The sequence below is a fragment of the Carassius gibelio genome, chromosome A6 (assembly GCF_023724105.1).
Source record: "Carassius gibelio isolate Cgi1373 ecotype wild population from Czech Republic chromosome A6, carGib1.2-hapl.c, whole genome shotgun sequence".
NCBI classification, from domain to species: Eukaryota; Metazoa; Chordata; class Actinopteri; order Cypriniformes; family Cyprinidae; genus Carassius; species Carassius gibelio.
In genome coordinates, this window is record NC_068376.1 from 17,018,323 (window position 1) to 17,039,852 (window position 21,530).

Sequence of the window (21,530 nt, forward strand, 5' to 3'; positions counted from 1 at the left end):
GTTTAAACGAATGTCTATGAAAGATTGTTATTGGATAATGTGATAAAAGAATAACAATGCTAAAAAGGTATTTTCAGTAACAACGTTTGATTTGAAATAAATAAATAAATAAATGTTTTGTTTGTGGTAAGCAGCCTCGGATCAGCAAAATGAATCCGTGCTGCTTCTGCACTGAATACGTAACGCAAAAGGACTGCATACGCAGTGCGTGAAACATGCATTATACTGTGTTTTTATGCATTGCGTTGCATTGCGTATCACGCCACTTAAACACACAATGTTTGCATTTGTGATCTGAGAAACGACACAAAAAACAAGTGCTACCCTACACTGCTCAAAACTCACATTTGAATCATCAGTGGCAAATTCTATAAGTACAAAAACATTTACTTACAAGCTGTGAGTCAGAGGCGCCAGACTGTCCTTGCAATGTTGGAACTGCCCTACTTTATAGAACAGACTTTGAACACAGACCCATTGTAGGCTACTCTGCAGGTTTAGGAAACAGTCACACACTGCGGGACTTGAGTGAATAATGGCCGGCGGGCTTGCGGCAACCAGATGTAACAACCCCGGGATGGACTCCGCTTCGTCCACTGTGAAAGCCAATCTGGCGATCCACTGCGCAAAGTTTATGTATTTCCTCAGCGACCAGCATGGATCAGCTCTAGGCATGACCAAGCGGATATCGTCTACTTTTGGAAGGCTAAACATAGTAGTTTTTCTTTCACATCGTAGCACACATCATCTCCACAACATGGCAGCAGAACAACAACAATACTAAAGCAAGAATAAAAGTTACGCCTTATTTCTTTGTATGATTATTTTGGCAGTGTTATGCAAATCTTACTACACAGTGACGTGGACATGTGGGGGCGTGTTTAAACTACAGTAGGTGTTTTAGGAGGGCTTGGACAAGTCTTACTTTCATAAAGGATATTTCTTTGGATTTGAGACTTTAGTCTTTGCAACTTTAAAGATTGTCTTTATGCACCAAAAGCTTGCGACACTCCAAAGAGAAAGGAAAAATATAAATAAAACCCATGTCCCCATTTTTCAAAACACTTATAAATCATACAGAATGAGTTTTTTTTGATAAAGTAAAAATGCACAATGTTTCCTGTGAGGGTTAGGTTGGTGTAGGGCCATACAATATACAGTTTCTACAGTATAAAAACCATTACGCCTATGGGATGTCCCCACTTTTCACAAAAACAAACATGCGCGTGTGTGTGTTTGTGACCCTGGACTGGAACACAAAACCAGTCTTAAGAGTATTTATTTTAATCTGAATAAAGCTGAATAAATAAGCTTTCCATTGATGTATGGTTTATTAGGGTCGGACAATATTTGTCTAAGATATAACTATTTGAAAATCTGGAATCTGAGGGTGCAAAAAAATCTAAATGCTGAGAAAATCACCTTTGATGTTGTCCAAATGAATTCTTAGCAATGCATATTACTAATCAAAAATTAAGTTTTGATATATTTATGGCAGGAAATTTACAAAATATCTTCATGGTACATGATCTTTACTTAATATCCTAATGATTTTTGCCATAAAATAAATTTACAAGAAAGAATATATATATAACCCCAGCAACTTAAGACTGGTTTTGTGATCCAGGGTCACACACACACACACACACACACACACACACACACACACACACACACTAACACACACACACACGGTCTTTTTTTTATTTGTTTAATAATAACACAATAAATAAATAAGTGCAATAAAATAACAATACAACAATTGTTGCACATTGGTTAATTTCATCTGAAAAAAAAATCTAAATATACTATATATATATATATATATATATATATATATATATATATATATATATATATATATATATATATATATATATATATATATATATATTTATTTATAAAGCATTCCTCCTTCAGCTGGCTGACTATTTGTCACACACACATGCAAATACATTTTTCCACCTTGCAACAAGAGTAGATGTAACATGGCAGTGCTTCTACACACCGATGACGCATGATGTCCCCTGGGCTATGAGGTGCTATTATTATAACTCATATACTCTGATGTACAGCCAGTACTGAACTGCCATAGAGACAGTTAAACACAGATATATAGACTGGGTCTGTCCCTTTTAGTGACACAAGTGAATGAATTATTTCACTCTAACTCTTTAAGTATGGTTGGCTATTTTAGAATTGGGCTTCCTGTGTTATATAACATGGCCGCAGGATGTTGCTTAATGTACAGTACGTGATGTTCAAATTCGCATGCCCAAAGAGTGTTTTCTGATGGTTCCAGCTGGAGCTACAGTATATGAGAGTTGAATGAGAAAACCAAATAATTAGTTAATAATATTTTAAGCAGTTTTTAGAAGAAATTAATAGATTTTTATGTATTTTAAGGTAAATTTTACTATGTTTGCTTTAGTTAGCATATTAATAGATTTTTTTTTTTTTTTTAAGGCAAGCTTTGCTTGAATGATATAGATGAAAAGTAGAACAGGGATTTACATGAGGGATTGTGCAATGACATGATGTCCTTCTGTTACTTGGCAGCTCTCTCTCTCTCTGTGCGCGCGTGTGTGTGTGTGTGTGTGTGTGTGTGTGTGTGTGTGTGTGTGTAAAAGGAAGAGAGGAACAGAAAGATTCATAAATATGTTTTATGTTGTATCTGATGCTGCATCTATGAAGTTCAGAAACATTTTCTTGTGACAGATACTGCTCAAATCACATTTTCCCCAGCATTTAAAATTGAAACTACATTATTAAACAACAAAATAGTTTCCTGCAAGCTTGCCTTTTGGAGAAAATAAATCCATTTGTTTACATTAAATTAGTTTTAAATCAATTAATTTGTTTTTCTGTCACCATTTACTTCAAACCCGTATGACTTACTTCAGTCGTCAACAAAAGGAGAAATTTAGCAGTACAGATATGGTCACTTTTTTCACACAGTGAGTAGTGGCAAAGTATCTTAACAGTGCACATAACTTTTCTCAATGCTGTATTTTTAGTGTAAAGCAACTGAAATTTAAATCATTCACAAAAAATCTTCCTCTTCAGTAAGCTGTTAACTGCAAATGGAAGTGTTTTTATCTGAGTAAGGTGTTTTAATTTGTAACAACATGAGGATTAGAAAAATACATTTGTAATTTAGGGGGTAAACCAATCATTTAACAGCCAAAGATCTAAATTATGGGATTGTTAATAAGGCCAAATTAGCATTTCTATGCAGCAGCAATGCCACACATAAAGAAAAACATATATTTATTAGTATTTTTTAATAATCTAGGATTATCAGCGTATTGTGGTCACTTTAGACAATTCCCAATTTAGTTAATATTGCATTGTGCATTAAATGAAATACATAGATCAGTGAACTACAGCATGTAATAAAATGCTTTCTGTTCATTGACTACATTTCCCTGGAGAACCAAGATAAGTGTTTGCTTAGTGTAGAAAACCCTTTACAACCTATTGACTCTCTGAAGGTCATTCTTGAATCACCCTTTATGAGATCAGAACATGCTGTGTGGATTGGAGGGAAATTAATTCATCACATTTATCTTATTGCTTTTTGTTGTCTGTTTGTGTTAGTTATGTATGTGAAATGCCCTGTGTGTGTGTGAGTGTGTGTTCAGAAAAGCTTTCCTCATCACTGGTTGACTAAATTCAATTTCTCAGTCCAGTAATTGTTGCTCAACCATATACTGAATATATGTGTACTTCAAATGTCCTTTTCATGGCCACTGTGGCTTTTTTCTTCATGGTTGATTAAGGATATTTTAAACTTTGGGCTTAGGGTCTTCCACATCCACATATGACAGTATTTCAGGACAGAGACAGTATGTTCTGTCAGAGCTCATGCTGCCTGTCAGACTCCTGACTGTATCTGTGTCTGTGGTTTCGTGTGAGCTGACTGTGAGTAAGACTGATGGAAGACATTCCATTAATGATGCTCTGAGCTACTAGTAATAAGCATTGACTCTAAAGACAGTTTAAATGCAGGTAAATGATTCCAGACTGTTTATTGCTCTGTAAGTAGATGAAAATTGTACAATTGTCCTTTATGTTTTCATAAGATCCAAGTCCATTTAAATAGTTTCTTCCATGATGCAGAGTTTTTGGCATTGCATTTTTCTTATATAATGGGTTTGCATTCATTTTATGCTGATTTTTAGGGGTATAATTCTTGTTTTCTCAAGTGCAGTGTATTTTATCTGTGTTAATTACATAGTGTAGGTTTATGCTTTTTGTGGAGTATGGTTCAAAGAAACCTCTTTGTTGGTAAAATTGGCTTTTAAAGGAAATTTTTGGAAGAGTGAGTTCATTTAAACCTGTCAATCACAACACAGTATTTAAAGGGCTGCTCATTTCGTTCCTGTTACAATACTTCCAGTGTGTGTCCACTACCCCTATCTCCAACTTAATTTTATTCACTTCTACTGTATTATTAATTAATGTCCAGAGAGAGAGATATTTAGCATGATTTGGAATGTCCCATCTTTTGCTTCAAGCTGAAGTAAAAGATCTTTGCAAATTTTGTATATTTCTTAATACATTTTGTATTATTCTTATAAATTTTACATCATAACATTTTAGCATGATTTATATTGTTCCAAACAAAAATATTAAGGTTTAATTTAGGTTTGAATTACTGATTACTGTATACGGTATACATGACCATTGAGGAGTTTGGGGTCAGTCATTTTTATACTTATATATTTTATGAAAGAACACATTACATTGATCAAAGGTGACAGTAAAGGCATTTGTTATGTTACAAATATTCTCTATTTCAAAAATAATTTTTTTATATATAATTTTTATATATATATAAAAAAAACAGCACAACTGTTTTAAACGTTGATAATGATAATAAAAGTTTCTTGAGCATCAAATCAACATATTATAATGATTTTTAAAGAATCATGTGACACTAAAGACTGCAGATATGGCTGCTGAAAATTCAGCTTCAGCTTTAAAATGCCATTATAAGAATTACATGTTAAAATGTATTAAAATAGAAAAGTTATTTTAAGCTCTAATAAAATTTCACAATATTACTGTTTTATGTGTGTGTGTGTTTAAAAGACTTTTTCATTTTCATTTACACCCATTACCATATTCAAAAGAATGTAATTGCTGTGTGGTGTGATTCCTGCCTCCATATGATGGCTTTCATTCACCGCTGGTGAGAGCAGCTGGGTTTTAGAGCACATCCACATGGACCCATTTAGACAAACTACAGTGACTCCGTGCTTATTGACTGTGTGGCAGCCATTTAGTGGCTGAGTATTAGATGTTCACTCAGGTTCTCAAACATATTTATTAACCTTACTCATTCTCTGCCATTCTTTTTTTTTGCCTTTCAGCCATCATCAACCCCAAAGCACCCAAAGAAACCAAAAGCTTCAATTTTGATTACTCCTATTGGTCACACACCTCAGTAAGTCAGAACTACTTCAAAAAAGACATTGAACTAAAATGTAACTTAGAAAAATCAGTGTTGCTTGCAGTGAACTACACCAAACATGTTGCGTTTAAAAGATGAGAGAAGAAATCCCTTCAAATGACCAAAGATCATATATATTTGACTTTATCTATCCACAGCCAGAAGATATCAACTATGCCTCCCAGCAGCAGGTGTACAGAGACATTGGAGAGGAAATGTTACTTCACGCCTTTGAGGGCTACAACGTCTGTATTTTTGCATACGGCCAGACTGGGGCCGGTAAATCTTATACCATGATGGGCAAACAGGAGAAGGACCAGGAGGGGATCATTCCACTGGTAACAAAAAGATGCAAGAATAAGCAAATATGAAGAAGAAACTGCATTTCTAAATGTCAATTTAAGCACTTATATGCCACGTTTCGGCTGCAAAAGTAGCCTTTTTGTGCATCTGTCACTCCCGTCACATTGGCATTGCTGTATAAACAGGAAAATCTATTCAGAGGCAGTGTGAACAAGATCAGTTCAAACAGAGTAGATAGATAGTACACAGTAAGATGTTCACTTATTAAACTCTCTATTATGTCTGTTTCTTTCCTCTTCTCCCCTCCATCCTAACCATCAGCTGTGTGAAGACCTTTTCACCAAGATTAATGACAATAATACTGATAACAACATGTCCTATTCTGTGGAGGTAAGATTTGGCCATACCCTTTTTTTTCTATTTCAAATCTTTGTGCAGCTTAATTCCAAAGCAACACGTATGGCATATTTGATGAATCTTGGCCCTATTTTCACAGTTATTGTGTGTGTATATATATATATATATATATATATATATATATATATATATATATATATATATATATATATATATATATATATAAACATTTAACAGTCTATTATTTTCGTCCATTCAGGTCAGTTATATGGAGATTTACTGTGAAAGAGTACGAGATCTTCTGAACCCAAAAAACAAAGGAAATCTGCGTGTGCGAGAGCACCCATTACTGGGCCCGTATGTAGAGGATCTGTCCAAACTCGCCGTCACATCATATAATGACATTCAAGACCTGATGGACTCAGGGAATAAGGCTAGGTATTCTATTCTAATCTATTCTATTGTTATGGAGTGTTCAAATAATTTCTATATGACTGTAATTACAATTTTCCAACAGTTAAAAACTATTCATCTACTTTTCAAAAGTTTGGGTCAGAAAGATTTTTGTTTAAAAGACATTCATATTTTATTAAGCCAGGACACCTTAAACTGATTAAAAGTGACAGTGAAGACATGTTTTATATTTTAAAAACTAAATTGAAAAATGTAAATAAATACTGTTCTTTTGAACTTTCTAATTATCAAAAAACTTTTAGAATTTTATTTGATAAAATTTGACTGATTTGACTCTCATGATGCAATGAAGCCTAAGTGATTTCTGCCATAAAAACAACTGAAGATAGTCACCTGACCTAAACTCATTTTGAATTCTGTTCAAGAAGCCATTTTATTGTAGCCTCTTTATACTTAAACATTTAGCGAGAGCACATAGAAGTGATTTAATGTAGTCATTAAATGATATGCTGTCTTCTAAGCCGTACATGGATTTCTCTAGATTTTGAGGGTTGTCACAGAAACAAATCATTTCTGAGTCTGAGGACATAATCAGCTCAGAGTAGAATCTCAGTTTGTAATTACAGTAATTCTTGCACAATGTGAAAATGTTCTGTTCTGTTCTGTTCTGTCCCTTCTTCTATTCTATTCTATTCTATTCTATTCTATTCTATTCTGGCTTCTAGAAATAATCAATAACAGCCTTTCGCTGCACAGACAATTAGTCTCACTCCTCAGTACAGTCCTGGTCACATTTGTTTTTTCAAGGTCTTCATGACCACATTGAGAGAAAAATACAAACAAATATTTACTTATTATTTGGGCTTATCATCATGGAAACAAATGGACCATTTAATTCCACGAGGCATTGTGTTAGCGTCAGTCAATGGTTCTGTAATCTCTGAGGTGTTGAGCTGCACCCCTGCCAATACACTACACTTCCCTCCTACACTATTTAGCCTGTTATGTAAGTTATGTTAACAGACAGCAGCTAATTAATGTAATAAATAATTAGGAGGTCTAAAATTTGTAGCCAAAAAAAGGTAATGTACTGTGTAGTCTTGAGGTCAATTTTTAATTTTAGCTGGATCTGATGAATATGAACTACCATACAAAATTTGGGGGTTGGTAAGACTTTTTTTTAATGTTTTGAAAGAATCCCTAAATGCTCACTAAGACATCATGATCAAAAATACAGTAAAAATAGTCTTACAAATTTAAAATAAACATTTCCCATTGTTCATTCTTCTTTCTATGTGTTTTAAAATGTTTTTTTTTTTTTCCTGTGATGGCAAAACTGAATTTCCAATAGCCATCACTCCAGCATCAAGTAACAAAAAAACATGAAAACAGTTTTTCTACTTCTTATATTTTGTGGAAATTTTGATTTCAGGATTTTCTGAAGAATTTAGAAAGTTCAAAAAATCATTTATATATATATATATATATAAAAAAAACGTTTTTATTACAGGGTAAGTCTTTACTGTACCTTTTGATCAATTTAATTAATCCTTACTGAATGACAGTATTTATAACAAAAATTGTACTGCCCCCAAATGTTTGAACAGTACCGTACTTTAGAACTTGGATCTAAATACATCAGGAAAACCTTTTTAAATCGTTAAACTTTAGTTTGGGATCAGGGATCAGATGATTCACAGAAGTAGAAGTTAGTGCAAATGCTGTAATAGGATTTAAAGACATCTGAGAAAACTCTAAATACACAGCACTTCCTCAAATAGATTGGAGTCTGAGAACTCAGTATGAAATACATTTCTGAATGGTGAAATTCTGTTATCCAGGACAGTAGCAGCCACTAACATGAATGAGACCAGCAGCCGTTCACACGCTGTCTTCAACATCATCTTCACCCAGAAGCGTCATGACTCAGAGACAGACAACACTTCAGAAAAGGTACATGCTGCTGTTGCATATAACTGAACCTGTCAGTCACAATAAACAGCTCTGTTTAGAGCGAGAGGTTAGTCTCCCACCCTTATACAGGGCTTTATTGGATGACATTTGACATCGGGAGTGTTTTGATGTGAAAGGTGATATGGGCTCGTCCATTTCTCAGCATGTTCATTATTGACCTCTCCTGAACTTTTCTGGCAGGTCAGCAAAATCAGTCTGGTGGATTTAGCCGGGAGTGAGAGAGCTGATTCCACTGGAGCCAAAGGCACACGCCTCAAGGTGACTATATATATATATATATATATATATATATATATATATATATATATATATATATATATATATATATATATATATATATATATATATATATATATATATATATATATATATATATATATTAGCTATCCAAGTTCTCTTCCTATCCCCCATTGTCTGTTATCCTTTCCTGCCCTCTATTTAACTCCCTCAGTTTCTACATTAACTGTATCTTTTATTAACATCGACAAATGTCTTTTTCTCTTTCTCCATTTGTCCTCTAATTCTCTCCACATACTTCCTGCTTGAGAGTATTCTGCTTCATTCTATCGTGAATATTTTTTTTTTTTTGAGTTTGGAATTGTAATTCTATTTTCTACCAAATCTTTTCTTCCCAGGAAGGGGCAAACATCAATAAATCACTCACTACCCTGGGAAAAGTCATTTCAGCCCTGGCAGAGGTGGTAAGTGTTTTGTTTTGCTGTGAGCCTTGAGGATGTTGGATGCTTTATTATTCTCTGCATAAAAACTTCAATGTATGTCAGTTTAATCGCCTGTTTTTTTTATTTTATCACTTATTTTTACAGGATTCTGGCTCAAACAAGGTATAATATAATCTATAATATAATTTCATAAAATGTATTTATTTATTTAATAATTACTTTTCTCCCCCACACAGAATAAAAAGAAGAAGAAAGTAGAAAATTTTATTCCTTACAGGGATTCTGTGCTGACCTGGCTACTGAGAGAGAACCTCGGTATGTATCAGGGTGTTCTGGCACATGAAAGAGGATTTTAATGTACTGTCGCTCTTGAAGTACTTGACCTTTGATCTCTGCAGGTGGCAACTCTCGCACCGCAATGGTGGCAGCTCTCAGTCCTGCCGACATCAACTATGATGAAACCCTCAGCACTCTCAGGTATTCTGCCTCAATACAGCACCAGTTTCATCTGAGGTTGGTAATGAGCTAGTTAATGAGCTGAGGGGTACAGCAGTATGGTACATAATGAGAATGTTCCTGTACCCTCTCAAAACACCTGCCTCCTAAACGCCCTTCAAAGATTGCTGGTGTACAGTAATCCTGCTAAGCAAAGTAATTGGGCACCTGTCAGTGTGTATGTGTGTGCAAATTTTTTTTTTTTATTATACTATGTGTATATATCTAATGCAACAGCCATAAGAAAGCAGCATTATCAAAACATGTTTTTATATATGTTACCATTTATTTATTCTTCTTTATCATCTTTCCACTTTCTATGGGATTCAGGTATGCAGACAGGGCTAAGCAGATCCGTTGTAATGCTGTGATCAATGAAGATCCTAATAACCGTCTGGTGCGTGAGCTGAAAGATGAGGTGTCCCGTCTGAAGGATCTCCTCTATGCCCAAGGCCTGGGTGACATCATCGAGAGTAAGACCATTTGCTTTTTATCTGCTCTGCCTTCATTTCATCATAAGTATTTCATCAGACAGCTTGCGACCACTTTTGTTTTTATGGTACTGAGACACGCGTTACTGCATATGTTTTGTTGTTCTGTTCCAAATCCTTGTAAGCTGCCTGCAGAGGCAGAGCTTTTTTAAGGCATCACAGATGGCAACAGCTGTTTAAAACAAGTAGGCAACATAAGTAGGCTGCCTTCTAAGCTCATTTTGGCCATATTTTAAGGAAACGTGAAAAGGTGAAACATTGTAAAAAAAAAAAAAAAAGAATCCAAAATGGTGGATGAAAGATAGAAATGTTGACTGAATATATGCTAGCTATAGTACAGTCAGTACTGAAAGCATCAATGGAAAAAAAATCAGTGCTACAATTTTTTATGTTAATATTTGTATTTCTTATGTAATGTTAGGTTTATTAGAGTATCAAACTGTTAGCTTATCAACATGCTAACATCAAACTTTAACATCAGTTTGAGTCTCAGTGTTGAGCACTACTTGTGCACCACGTGAAGTTGCTGTCAACATAAAGTATACACAATCGATCACTCATTATATTTCATAACAGCCAATGCTGCCTTTTTAAGCAGCGGCCTATGAAGACAGTAGGCAGCAAACAGCTTGCAAGGTTTTGGATCAGAGCTCTTATATCTCTATAAGAGATGGAAGAGAGTTGCATATATATAATCATGGATGGTTAAAATGAAGTATTAATAGTTAATTCAAAACACACACACACACACACACACACACACACACACACACACACACATTAAAATGTACACTCTTTAAAAAAAACTCACATTGATTCACTGGGTCCTCTACTCTTCCCTGTGCATTCCTAACTCTATTTCTTCTAATCACTCATTTCTTTTCTCATCCTATCGTCTCTCGATGGTGATCCCAGCGGGGAAATGCCTTAGAACAGCCGATCTGGAGTCCAGCCCTCTGGGTTTGGTACAATTCAGTGTCAAGTGTCTTTCAAACGTCTAATTCAGATTCAGAATTTCCTCTTAGCTCTTATGTCAAACAATTCGCCTCACGTTCTTCTCTTTCTCTTGCTTTCTGTTCAATTGAATATCTTTTATCTTTTTTTCCTCTTACTCTTGTTTCTTCTTTGTCACTCTCTCTCAGCATTTCGGGGGTCAGCTGAGGATTTTGCTGGTTTGAAATGTGTGTTTCTTGGGCTCTGTCTCACTCTCTCTTCAATGCTTTTGCAGTTTTTATGGATAAAGCAGAAATCTGCAGCCTCAGAGTCAATTCAAGGGTTTGAGAGAAAATTCATACTCTCTCAATCACACAAAAATTATATCAGAGCCATGTTCATGTCATATTCCGTGAAAGCCTTAAATGTTTGTATGTTAAGGCTATCAAACTAATTATGTAATTGCCAGTAACAATTATACCATTATATGTTTGGCATTATATAAACAATATACAAAATTATATAAAAGCATTACTATACGAGATAATTATTTTGTATGTAATATTTGTATTATTATAAATAATGTAGATATTAGGAAAGTTACATTTGTAATGGACAAACATAATACAGTCTTCTAAAAATCTAAATAATTTGTTACTAAATAATAATTATTTTGGTTGTTGCTTTTTTCTAACCCTGGTTGCTTGAGTGGTTTCTGAGCTGAGAGCTGCTTTATCTAGTCTGGATCTGCAGGGCTGTGTGTTCCCTCTCTCTTTTTCAATGCTTCTTTTTTGCTATCTTTCTCTTTTGGCTTGCAATGCAGAGCAGGATAAATGTTAAATGTCACTTATGAGCTGATTTCACTCATCCACTTATCTATTATATTAGTAATGTTCTTCATTTGTCCTCACACTGTCAGCATTTTCTATATGTTTCATTTAAAAGTGCACTAAGAGAATTTTGAAAAAACGCTTTTGACCATAGTGTCGGACCGAGTCCCAAAACAAACTCGCAGCCAATCAGCAGTTAGGGGCGTGTCTAGTAATGATAGGGAAAAGATAGCACTCAGTGAGTGCTCAGGACCAATATTAGCTGATCGACTAAAGATTGCAAGACATTGCAAAAAAAGGAAAATTTTGGAGAAACAAAACATAAAATGGAGGGTCACGATCAGGCGAAAGGTAGGACCCGTGTAAATATTGGAAACATTTCCAGCAGTGGACTCAAGTAGCAGGAAGGCCTGGAATGGGACACTAAGGTTGCTTTGTTTCTTCTTGACAAGTGAGTTACGCTGGTTTTGTTTTTTTACCCAACTTTTCTGTGTTGGCTTTTTTTTTTAATATGCTGCGGCCGGCAGCTAGAGCAGATTCCGCCATCTTCGTTGCTAGGGTTGTGTACGTGTGGGGCGGAATTATCAAAATAGAAGCGAGGTGCTGTTGGGGTATGGGCGTGTTTGTTTTGGTGCTTTCAAATATCATCATCATTTGACAAAAATCGCTTAGTGCACCTTGAGAATGAACAGGTTTAGTGATGATGCTTAAGAATTGTGGTTTAATGCTGAAATCAGTGGCCTTACAAAATTTTCTGCACACTCTATCCCCACTTACAAATGTACAGTATAAATGTAATTTTATTAGATAACTAGGTATCAAAGAAAGTGGCATCTGCAGTGTGCTACTTTACAAAATTTTCTTTTCTAATGTAAGGAAATTCATTATTTTTTAAGTGTGAATTAGTTTAATATGCTTTACAGTTCTCTAAAGCCCCTTTCACACTGCAATTCCGGCAAATACGTGGTTGTTTTCACACAGAAGGCGACCCAGCAATATTCCGGAAATATTGCGGGTCCGACGTGCAGTGTGAAAGGGGCTTAAGACATGAGACAAGGCTTATTTCTGCTTGTATTTTGCTTATATCAGATGTGTGTTTGAGTGATAGCTCGTGTTATATGAAGCTTTATGCAGTGGCTGCCTGTTGCTAGCTGCAGCTTTATTAACAGCTAAACATCAGACCATAAAACTTTTTAATATCCTATGTAACAAAACTCACCTTTAAAGCTAATGATGATTAGGGTAGGGGGGTAGAATTTGCGGTATGGATCTTACCTCTTCACCTCTTATATATATATATATGTAACTCTAAAACCTGCAATTGTTACATCAAGGAAGAGTTTCTATGTAATTTGTCATTAGTAGATTTAGTCAGGTGAAATAATTTTAAATTTACAGTTTATTTAAATGTCATTCAGTGCTTTTTATCAGTTATTTAATAAAAAAAAAAAACCTATGTGAAATGGACTTGATATAAGATTTCTTTTCTCAGGGTTTTGGTAGATGGCGTAATGGAATACAATCATGCCCAGTTTTCCAAACCAAGAGAATAATTTTCTGATTGGCAGCAATCATTTTAGATGAAGTTTCAGTGATTTTTTTTTTTTTATGTGTCTTTCTCATTTTATTTTAGTTTTAGTTTTTTTTTAACCAATCATTCTCTATAGCTTTAATTGTTTTTTTTTTATTATTATTTCAGTCTTAGTAAGTTAGTATAGTAAATTTACTACTACTAGTACTTAGTAAATTTTCATTTAATTTTAAGTTTATATAATGTATTTTAATTATCAAAAATTATATTCTATTTGATCTATGGATAAATTATCTAAGTAATGTTTTGTGAAGTTAGTGAAAATTGCCTTTGCTAAAAACAAGGTTGAGTATCTGCACTTTTCTAGACATATCACTGGCCAGTTGTGAAAAATATTTTTAGTGCATCTTTGATCAAATTTGCTGTGTGTGGATGCAGCCTTTATTCAAACAGAGATTAATGATGTAGAGAGGGGGACAAAAAGCTTAGTTAATCTCAAGCCTAGCATGCACTAGCTCAGAGCACTGCTTTAAACAGAGACTATTACCAGAAGTGCTTTTCTTTAGTGTAGATTATGTAATCCTCTCATATCAGCTGTCAAATAGCACTTGAATCCCCAATCTCCATCTCAGATTTGTGTTTAGTCATTTGTCACCAGGGGACATGTCTTCTCGCATTTTACCCCAGATACTCGCCTTGTAGCTCTCTTAGGAGTAGTAACACCGAGTAAGCGCTCTGTTGCCATAGCAGCACTGTCAGAGCTGAGAGATGTTATTGTGCCGAAGGTTACAGAGATATTACAAAGCCAAACTCTCTGTAGAATATAGGTTTATTCAGCTGTTATATCCCGTGTTACATTTCATATGGTATTAACATAACATTTCATCTAGAGATATATGCTATTGTGGTTGGATAGGTGGATATTATATGAAATGCTAACAGTGTCTCTTAATATGAGAAACGTGGGAGGATTTATCCTGTGTGCAGCTCAAAAGAGTCGTGAATGTTGTTTTGTATCTCAGATGTGGGCTGTCAGCAATGACGATCTCTCTGGTTAGTGACGACAGTAAAGAGTCAGTGGCTTTTAAGCAGAAATATGAGCTCATTGCTAATGTACTACAGTCTACATTTGCTTATCTGAAATGTATGTTAATTATGAGAGATGGGATGGGAATAGATACTGTTAAGGATAGGAAAAATATTGGCTAAAATAGCATGGCATTCTCTTTCTAGACAGCATTTATATAGGCAAAAGTCTGCATAATGCATATTTTCTCTATACATTTTTCTTAGGTATATTTTACCAGTATTTTAAGAATCATTTTTGGATAATCTCAAACCTATGGGCCTAAAAGCCCCCAAACTCCTTTGGTTATATGCATAAGGTATAGTTCACTCAAAAATTAAAAATTCTGTCATCATTTACTCGGCTTCATGTCATTCCAAACTCATATGATTTTCTTCTTCTGAAGAATACAAGAGAAGACCTTCTGAAAAATGTTTTAGCTGTTTTTGTCTAAATCATGAAAGTCAGTTTGATTTTAAGGTCCTAAACTTCATTTGACTGATATGAAACTTTCTGAAGCGACATGATCACATGTTTAATCGAACTGAAATTTAAGCCTTTATACACCATTCATACATACATATATATATATATATATATATATATATATATATATATATATATACGAAAATACAAATATCAAATAGTCTCAATGGGACCTATCATACACCCGGTGCAATGCGATGCAAGGCGCAGCGCAAGTGTGTTTGCTAGTTTCAGTCCAGCACCGTTAGCATTTTTCCGTCCAGCGCCACGTCATTTAATTAGCAAATGCATTTGCACTTATTTGTGCGCCCATGGGTCTGCTGGTCTAAAAAAGAGGTGTGTACAGGCGCATTCATATTGGAGACACGTTCTGTCTTTGTGCTTGCCAAATTCCGCCATGTAAATAGCAAATCCGTCATGGCACGAGCGCAATTGGCTCTTAAAGGGAATGGAAGATGAGATTCTGATTGGTTTATTGCATGTTACGCCCAAAAAACACCCATTACTCATTAAGAGAATAGGACCCATAATGTGAGAACTTATAAAGTTTAACATTACTTGACGTTTGAAGTTGTAGTGTCATATTTTATGTAGTCGTTGTATGCCAACGTTAATCAGTGCTTTAATTGGACTTGAGAATAAATGAAGGCTTAATTTAGATCTGTTCATCATATAAAGTGATTGTGTCACTTCACAAGGCTTATAATATACAAGCTGAATCATATACTGGATTCATTCTACAGTAGCATTTTATCATTTTTGGGTCATGAACATTTTGGATACCATTGACTTTCATAATATTTTCCTAAATATGTTGTATGAGAATTAGTGTGTTGAAAACGAGGCTTTGGAAGACAGAAATTTTATGGTGGGGGGGTGATGAAGTAAAGAAAAATTGTCAGCTAAACAATCTGTATGTTTTTAAACAAAAGTGCAATCCATTGTGTAGTTAACACACTGTGCTTCTGTCCCGTACAGCCTCGTTTTCATTCCTGACAAAAATGATGACACTGACTAAGGTCCATTGTATTGTGAGGAAGAAAGAAAATTATGTTTGATGAGGGAGAGTAAGTTATGACAGAATTTTCAGTTTTAGCTGAAGTACTCTTTTAGGACCAAGAAAGAATTGCCAGTTAGTTGCTTAAATGGACTAACAGCATTTTGCTCAACGTACACTAACAAATATAAGAAACTGGTGTGTCAAATAACAGCCCAGATCAATGCATGCATGCCTGTTAAATATTTGAGCTGTGGCTCTCAGGTTGCTGTTATTGAATGGCCGGTGTGTAACGCTGTAGCTGAAGCCAGCAGTGCTACTTTACGCTTGAGATGACTGGCGTGTCTCTGTGCTGCCGGGTGCTTGTGCTAGATCTCCTATTTTATTTTAGCTTGTTTCCTTTATTGGGCTTTGACTGTCTGCTTCTTCTTTGTATCTTGGGCGTTTCTCCTCACATGTGAACTCAAATTTCGGGGTCTCTGAATTCAAATTCATTTCAAGCTGCATGTCTTTCTCTGTCTTCTTTTCTCTACCTCTCCTTCCTTCTGCTCGTCCTCTTCCTGTCTGCTTCTCTCGGAACTCCGTGTCTGTCACCTCCTGCCTCCCTCTTCCCACCCCCCTGCCCCGACAGACATATCCGATTACAAGAACAATAACAATAGTGGCCAAGCTGTCAATCAAAGAGGTGATCTCTCCACAGTGACCAATGCTATGACGGGGATGAGCCCCTCCCCATCTCTCTCCGCCCTGTCCAGCCGGGCTGGTTCCATCAGCAGCCTCCATGATCGCATCATGTTCAGCCCAGGGAGCGAGGAAGCCATCGAGAGACTCAAGGTGACTGGCATAAATCATAAAACCCTGACAAAACTGACTTAAATCATTGAAATATACATATGAAAACATTTGCCTCATATAGCTTCAGATTAAAGGGGTCATATCATTGTTTTTTATTATTATCCGTACTTACAAGCAGTAATAACTAAAACTGTTAAAAACTATTTTTGTTAATTGAAATCAATTTTAAATCAAATATAAATATTAAATAAAAAATGTTAACTTAAATGAAAACGAGAAATGTTTTATGGGCAACTAACTGAAATGGAATAAGTTGAAGTTGAAAAAAATTATAAAAAATTCTAGACATAAAAAACGAATAAAATGACATAACAAATGTACTAAAACTTAAATTGAAATAAAAATGAACAAAGTAAAAATAAAAGGTAATTTAAAATATGAGTAAATACTACAGTAATACTAATGTAACACTGCCTATGACGGTACCTTTGAAGGATAATTTACTGGTGTGTACCAACTGACGCAGACGCAACACTGAATATCATCAGATTACAGTCACTTCTCAAATATTCCATAACCGAAAAACCCCCAATTGAACATGTTCAATCTGCAAAAAAAGTGCTGACCACAGCAACAGATGCAGATATTGGTAAGAGGCAGCAACTGTGGATTGAACCAAAAACAAACATGCCAGTTGCTGCTGGTTGGAGTCTGACGGTGAAGTGAGAATTAGCCTTATGATCACATGCAATTTGTGGCTCTGGAAATTGGTTCAAAAGAGAAAGGTTGCAGAGATAAACACCTATTAGCAATGACCAACCAAAAACCCACCATTGAAATGAATAACTAACCCAAAAAATAGATTGACTAAAGATTTAAGTCTCACATTAATAAATGTATAAAACTTACCATAGATTGGTAGAATATTTTAACTTGATATTTTTTGCAATGCCAATTAGGAAACTGAGAAAATTATTGCTGAGCTCAATGAAACCTGGGAAGAGAAGCTTCGCCGTACAGAGGCCATCAGAATGGACAGGTTTGTTGTATGAAGCCTTATGTGATTGATAAGTAGTTTCCCGTTATGTGTAAGTTAACATATGAAAAACACCTCCATTGGTTTCCCCAGAGAAGCACTGCTGGCTGAGATGGGAGTGGCCATGCGTGAGGATGGAGGAACTGTTGGAGTCTTTTCACCAAAGAAGGTAAAAGATTATAAAGGCTGTAGGGAGAAACCGTGTACAGGTAGACCACATATTAAGGCTAATATGCTTGTTCAAATAACCAAATAAGCCTGTGATTGTCTTCACGTTCCTCTTCTGGAAGTCCGTGCAGAGAAAACCTCAGCCCATTTTTATAGACACTGTTGGGCTGTTCTCTCCCAATGAGGTTGGTTGACATGGATACTGTGTGTGATTGCATCCTGATCTCTCCTCTTTGACTCTTCTAATGTACCTCTGTGTGTTTTTCCTATCAGAGCTCTTTTAAATGTGCCTGTGATCTTTATTTAGGCATAACTGTGATATGAATGTTGATGTGCTGCAATTCCTTCTAGTCTTTATAAGTAACTTTGAAGCACTTTGAAGACTTCAGATCTAAAGCATCGTGGCCATATGATGCTTTTAAAAGCTTTCTGACTGGAATCTTATTCAAATTTACGATATCTAAATCTAATCGCATGCATTTTGGATATCGAAATTAAAACTTGGTGTAAAGATGGCTGTTTCGGTCAAATAGTTTGACTTGTATCTTATTTTCCTCTTTGAAAAGGTTGTCTAAATACATTTTGAAAGTGCTCGCAAGGCAACATCTACACATAATTATGTCTGAACTGCTTGGTGCATAGACTTCATTGAAACTTATCAATGTCAAATAATTGCATCTCTTGTTTTTCTTTTGCCCCTATTATTCATACTCTAAGAAGTTTTACAAGACGAAAATCTCTAAATGCATGTAATTTTATGAACAAGATTTTTCTTGTTCATAAAGCCGTTTACTCAGATATACATCACAATAGGGAGGAAAAGACTATCAGAGTTTCCATTTCATTCCAACTATGTCTATTTATAGTCACATTTAGACTGTGGAATAAAGGTATTGATTCTAGTATTAAGCTGACAGAAAACAAGACGCAGTGCAACCTTCCTGTGGCATTTAGCCAAATCCAAGAACCGTTAACTTATCTGAAACTATTCAATTGCTGCCTCGCAAGCACTGGTATATCATTCAGTAAATATAAAACCTGTAATCTTGATTCATGCCTTGATTACAGACGCCCCACCTGGTGAATCTAAATGAAGATCCTTTAATGTCTGAGTGTCTTCTGTATTACATCAAAGATGGAATTACCAGGTTCGTGCCAATCCAAGCTTCTCTTTTCCTCCATCGTGCATATAAACCACACAAATGTTGTGTTCAGCAGAAGTAGTACTAAGGTGTCTTGATATGTTGCTGTGCTCAGGGTGGGGAGAGAAGATGCCAGCAGCAGACAGGACATTGTTTTGAGTGGTCACTTCATCAAAGAGGAACACTGCACTTTCACCAGCACCACTGGACCTATGGGAGAAGGTTTTTGAATGACACACTACATAAACACGCATACTTGTACACAAATATACCACAATCCTTATGGCTGTTCTTCCTGTTTTTTACAGCTGTCATTCTTGAGCCGTGCGAGGGAGCAGAAACTTATGTCAATGGGAAGAGAGTAACAGAACCTACAATTCTCAGATCAGGTCTGTTTACACTTTTTCGTCTCCTGCTACATTACTTTTTTAAAGCATATATTGCCAATCATATAGCTTTTATTTAATTATTTATTTAAATTATTTATTTATTTTGTAGGGTTCCATTTTTTACAGTTTTTTTTATGATACATTTTGATTTAATTCATTTATATGTGATTACATTTTTTTAATTAGTAATTTTCATAATTTAACATTTAAATCAATTATAGATTCAATATTTTGCCATTTCAAAATGCTTTTATGCGTCATTGCAGAATTAAACAGTCTGTGTAATTTATTTTATTATTTTTTAATTTCTTTGTATTGACTCAAACTTTTGTAGGGAACCGAATCATTCTGGGCAAGAGCCATGTGTTCCGTTTCAACCATCCAGAGCAGGCACGTCAGGAACGTGAACGCACCCCCTGTGCTGAGACGCCAATGGAGCCTGTAGACTGGGCCTTTGCTCAGAGAGAACTCCTGGAGAAACAAGGCATTGATATGAAACAGGAAATGGTTCAGAGGTGAAGGAAACATGAAGGAAATTCAAGAATAGGTTTAAGATGCGACATCTGTGTTGTCAAACTCACCAGCTCTTTGTTTGTTTGTATAGACTGCAGGAACTTGAGGATCAGTATCGCAAAGAGAGAGAGGAGACCAACAATCTATTGGAGCAACAGAGATTAGTAAGTGCCGTAAACAACATGAACAGTTTAAAATACCCCCCCACCCCCAAACTCAAAACTTTACAATTTAGAATAAAATGACACTGTTTTATTGGGGATGTTTCACTATACTGTATGTCTTTTACAGGACTATGAGAGCAGGTTAGAAGCCCTGCAGAAACAGGTAGATCGTTATTACCCTGATCTGGCAGAGGAAGATGAAGAACCTGAGGAGGAAGGTGACTAGACTGCGAATGGCAAATAATGGTTCATTTTGTTTTTTTTGAACAGCTTGAACTAATCACAATGACTCAGTTTAAATAACTGTGCCTCTTGTATTTAATCTCTCATACTCATAGTGCAATGGACCGAGAGAGAGACAGAACTGGCGCTGTGGGCTTTCCGTAAATGGAGATGTTATCAGTTCACTTCTCTCAGAGATCTGCTTTGGGGCAATGCCATCTTCCTCAAGGAGGCCAATGCCATTAGTGTGGAGCTAAAGAAGAAGGTAAAAGCTTTAGAAAGAACTGCATCACTCTGCTAAACCTATAAAATATGACAACATCATTACTGATTGTGCCTAATGTAACTCACAGGTTCAGTTCCAGTTCGTGTTATTGACGGACACGCTTTACTCTCCACTTCCGCCTGACCTGTTGCCACCTGAGACAGCTAAAGACCGTGAGAAAAGCCCATTCCCTCGCACCATTGTGGCTGTAGAAGTCCAAGATCAGAAAAATGGAGCCACACATTACTGGACCCTGGAGAAGCTCAGGTAATTTTCGCATGTTTGATAGGGACCCCTGTTATGCCATTTTTAAGGTTCCTAATATTGTTTTTGGAGTATTTTACAATAGATTTACATGCATGCAATTAAAAAAAAAATGCTTTCATTTTCTAATTTAATATCACCTCATTTTCCAACGATTCGTTTGAAGCAGCTCTATGATTCAGTCTCTCTAAACCCCTCCTTTCCGTGAAACTACTCTGCTCTGATTTGTCAGATGGCCCAGTCTGTTGTGATTGATTTACCACATACAGCGTGTATCGGAAACGATACACCCATTGCCATAGTTCCGTATTTTAAATGCTTGATAGAAAATATAAACATCATCATTTATTAATAATACTTACAGGTTGTGATTCAGTGGAGCCAGCTGGTCCAAATAAACTGTGTACTGAGCCATCTTCCAAGAGCAAGTGTTTTGTGAATCATGTGTTGAACTCCCAGAGATTAGAGAAGCAGTCATCAGTAAAATGACAGGAACACTAAAAAGATTGGGCTGTACCGCTGTGTTACAGTGGAAAAATGAATCTAATGAAAAATAA

At 35.6% G+C, this 21,530-nt stretch overlaps 1 protein-coding gene across 12 annotated transcripts in view; it reads left to right on the forward strand.

Moving 5' to 3' along the window:
- The window catches only part of LOC128015548 (kinesin-like protein KIF1A), a 55,860-nt gene that overhangs the window by 7,252 nt on the left and 27,078 nt on the right, over positions 1-21,530 (forward strand). For 7 of the 12 annotated variants that reach the window (XM_052599435.1, XM_052599434.1, XM_052599437.1 and 4 more), the window contains exons 3-25: positions 5,379-5,452; positions 5,617-5,796; positions 6,083-6,151; positions 6,378-6,556; positions 8,374-8,485; positions 8,687-8,764; positions 9,142-9,207; positions 9,331-9,348; positions 9,423-9,501; positions 9,585-9,663; positions 10,012-10,154; positions 11,315-11,353; positions 16,647-16,849; positions 17,770-17,849; positions 17,940-18,015; positions 19,083-19,162; positions 19,272-19,378; positions 19,465-19,545; positions 19,880-20,060; positions 20,150-20,222; positions 20,350-20,440; positions 20,561-20,709; positions 20,798-20,976. In XM_052599435.1, the coding sequence (XP_052455395.1) occupies positions 5,379-5,452; positions 5,617-5,796; positions 6,083-6,151; positions 6,378-6,556; positions 8,374-8,485; positions 8,687-8,764; positions 9,142-9,207; positions 9,331-9,348; positions 9,423-9,501; positions 9,585-9,663; positions 10,012-10,154; positions 11,315-11,353; positions 16,647-16,849; positions 17,770-17,849; positions 17,940-18,015; positions 19,083-19,162; positions 19,272-19,378; positions 19,465-19,545; positions 19,880-20,060; positions 20,150-20,222; positions 20,350-20,440; positions 20,561-20,709; positions 20,798-20,976 (2,416 nt within the window). The remainder of the gene's footprint in view (positions 1-5,378; positions 5,453-5,616; positions 5,797-6,082; positions 6,152-6,377; positions 6,557-8,373; positions 8,486-8,686; positions 8,765-9,141; positions 9,208-9,330; positions 9,349-9,422; positions 9,502-9,584; positions 9,664-10,011; positions 10,155-11,314; positions 11,354-16,646; positions 16,850-17,769; positions 17,850-17,939; positions 18,016-19,082; positions 19,163-19,271; positions 19,379-19,464; positions 19,546-19,879; positions 20,061-20,149; positions 20,223-20,349; positions 20,441-20,560; positions 20,710-20,797; positions 20,977-21,530) is intronic. The other 5 variants (XM_052599440.1, XM_052599444.1, XM_052599445.1 and 2 more) reach the window with 2 other exon arrangements.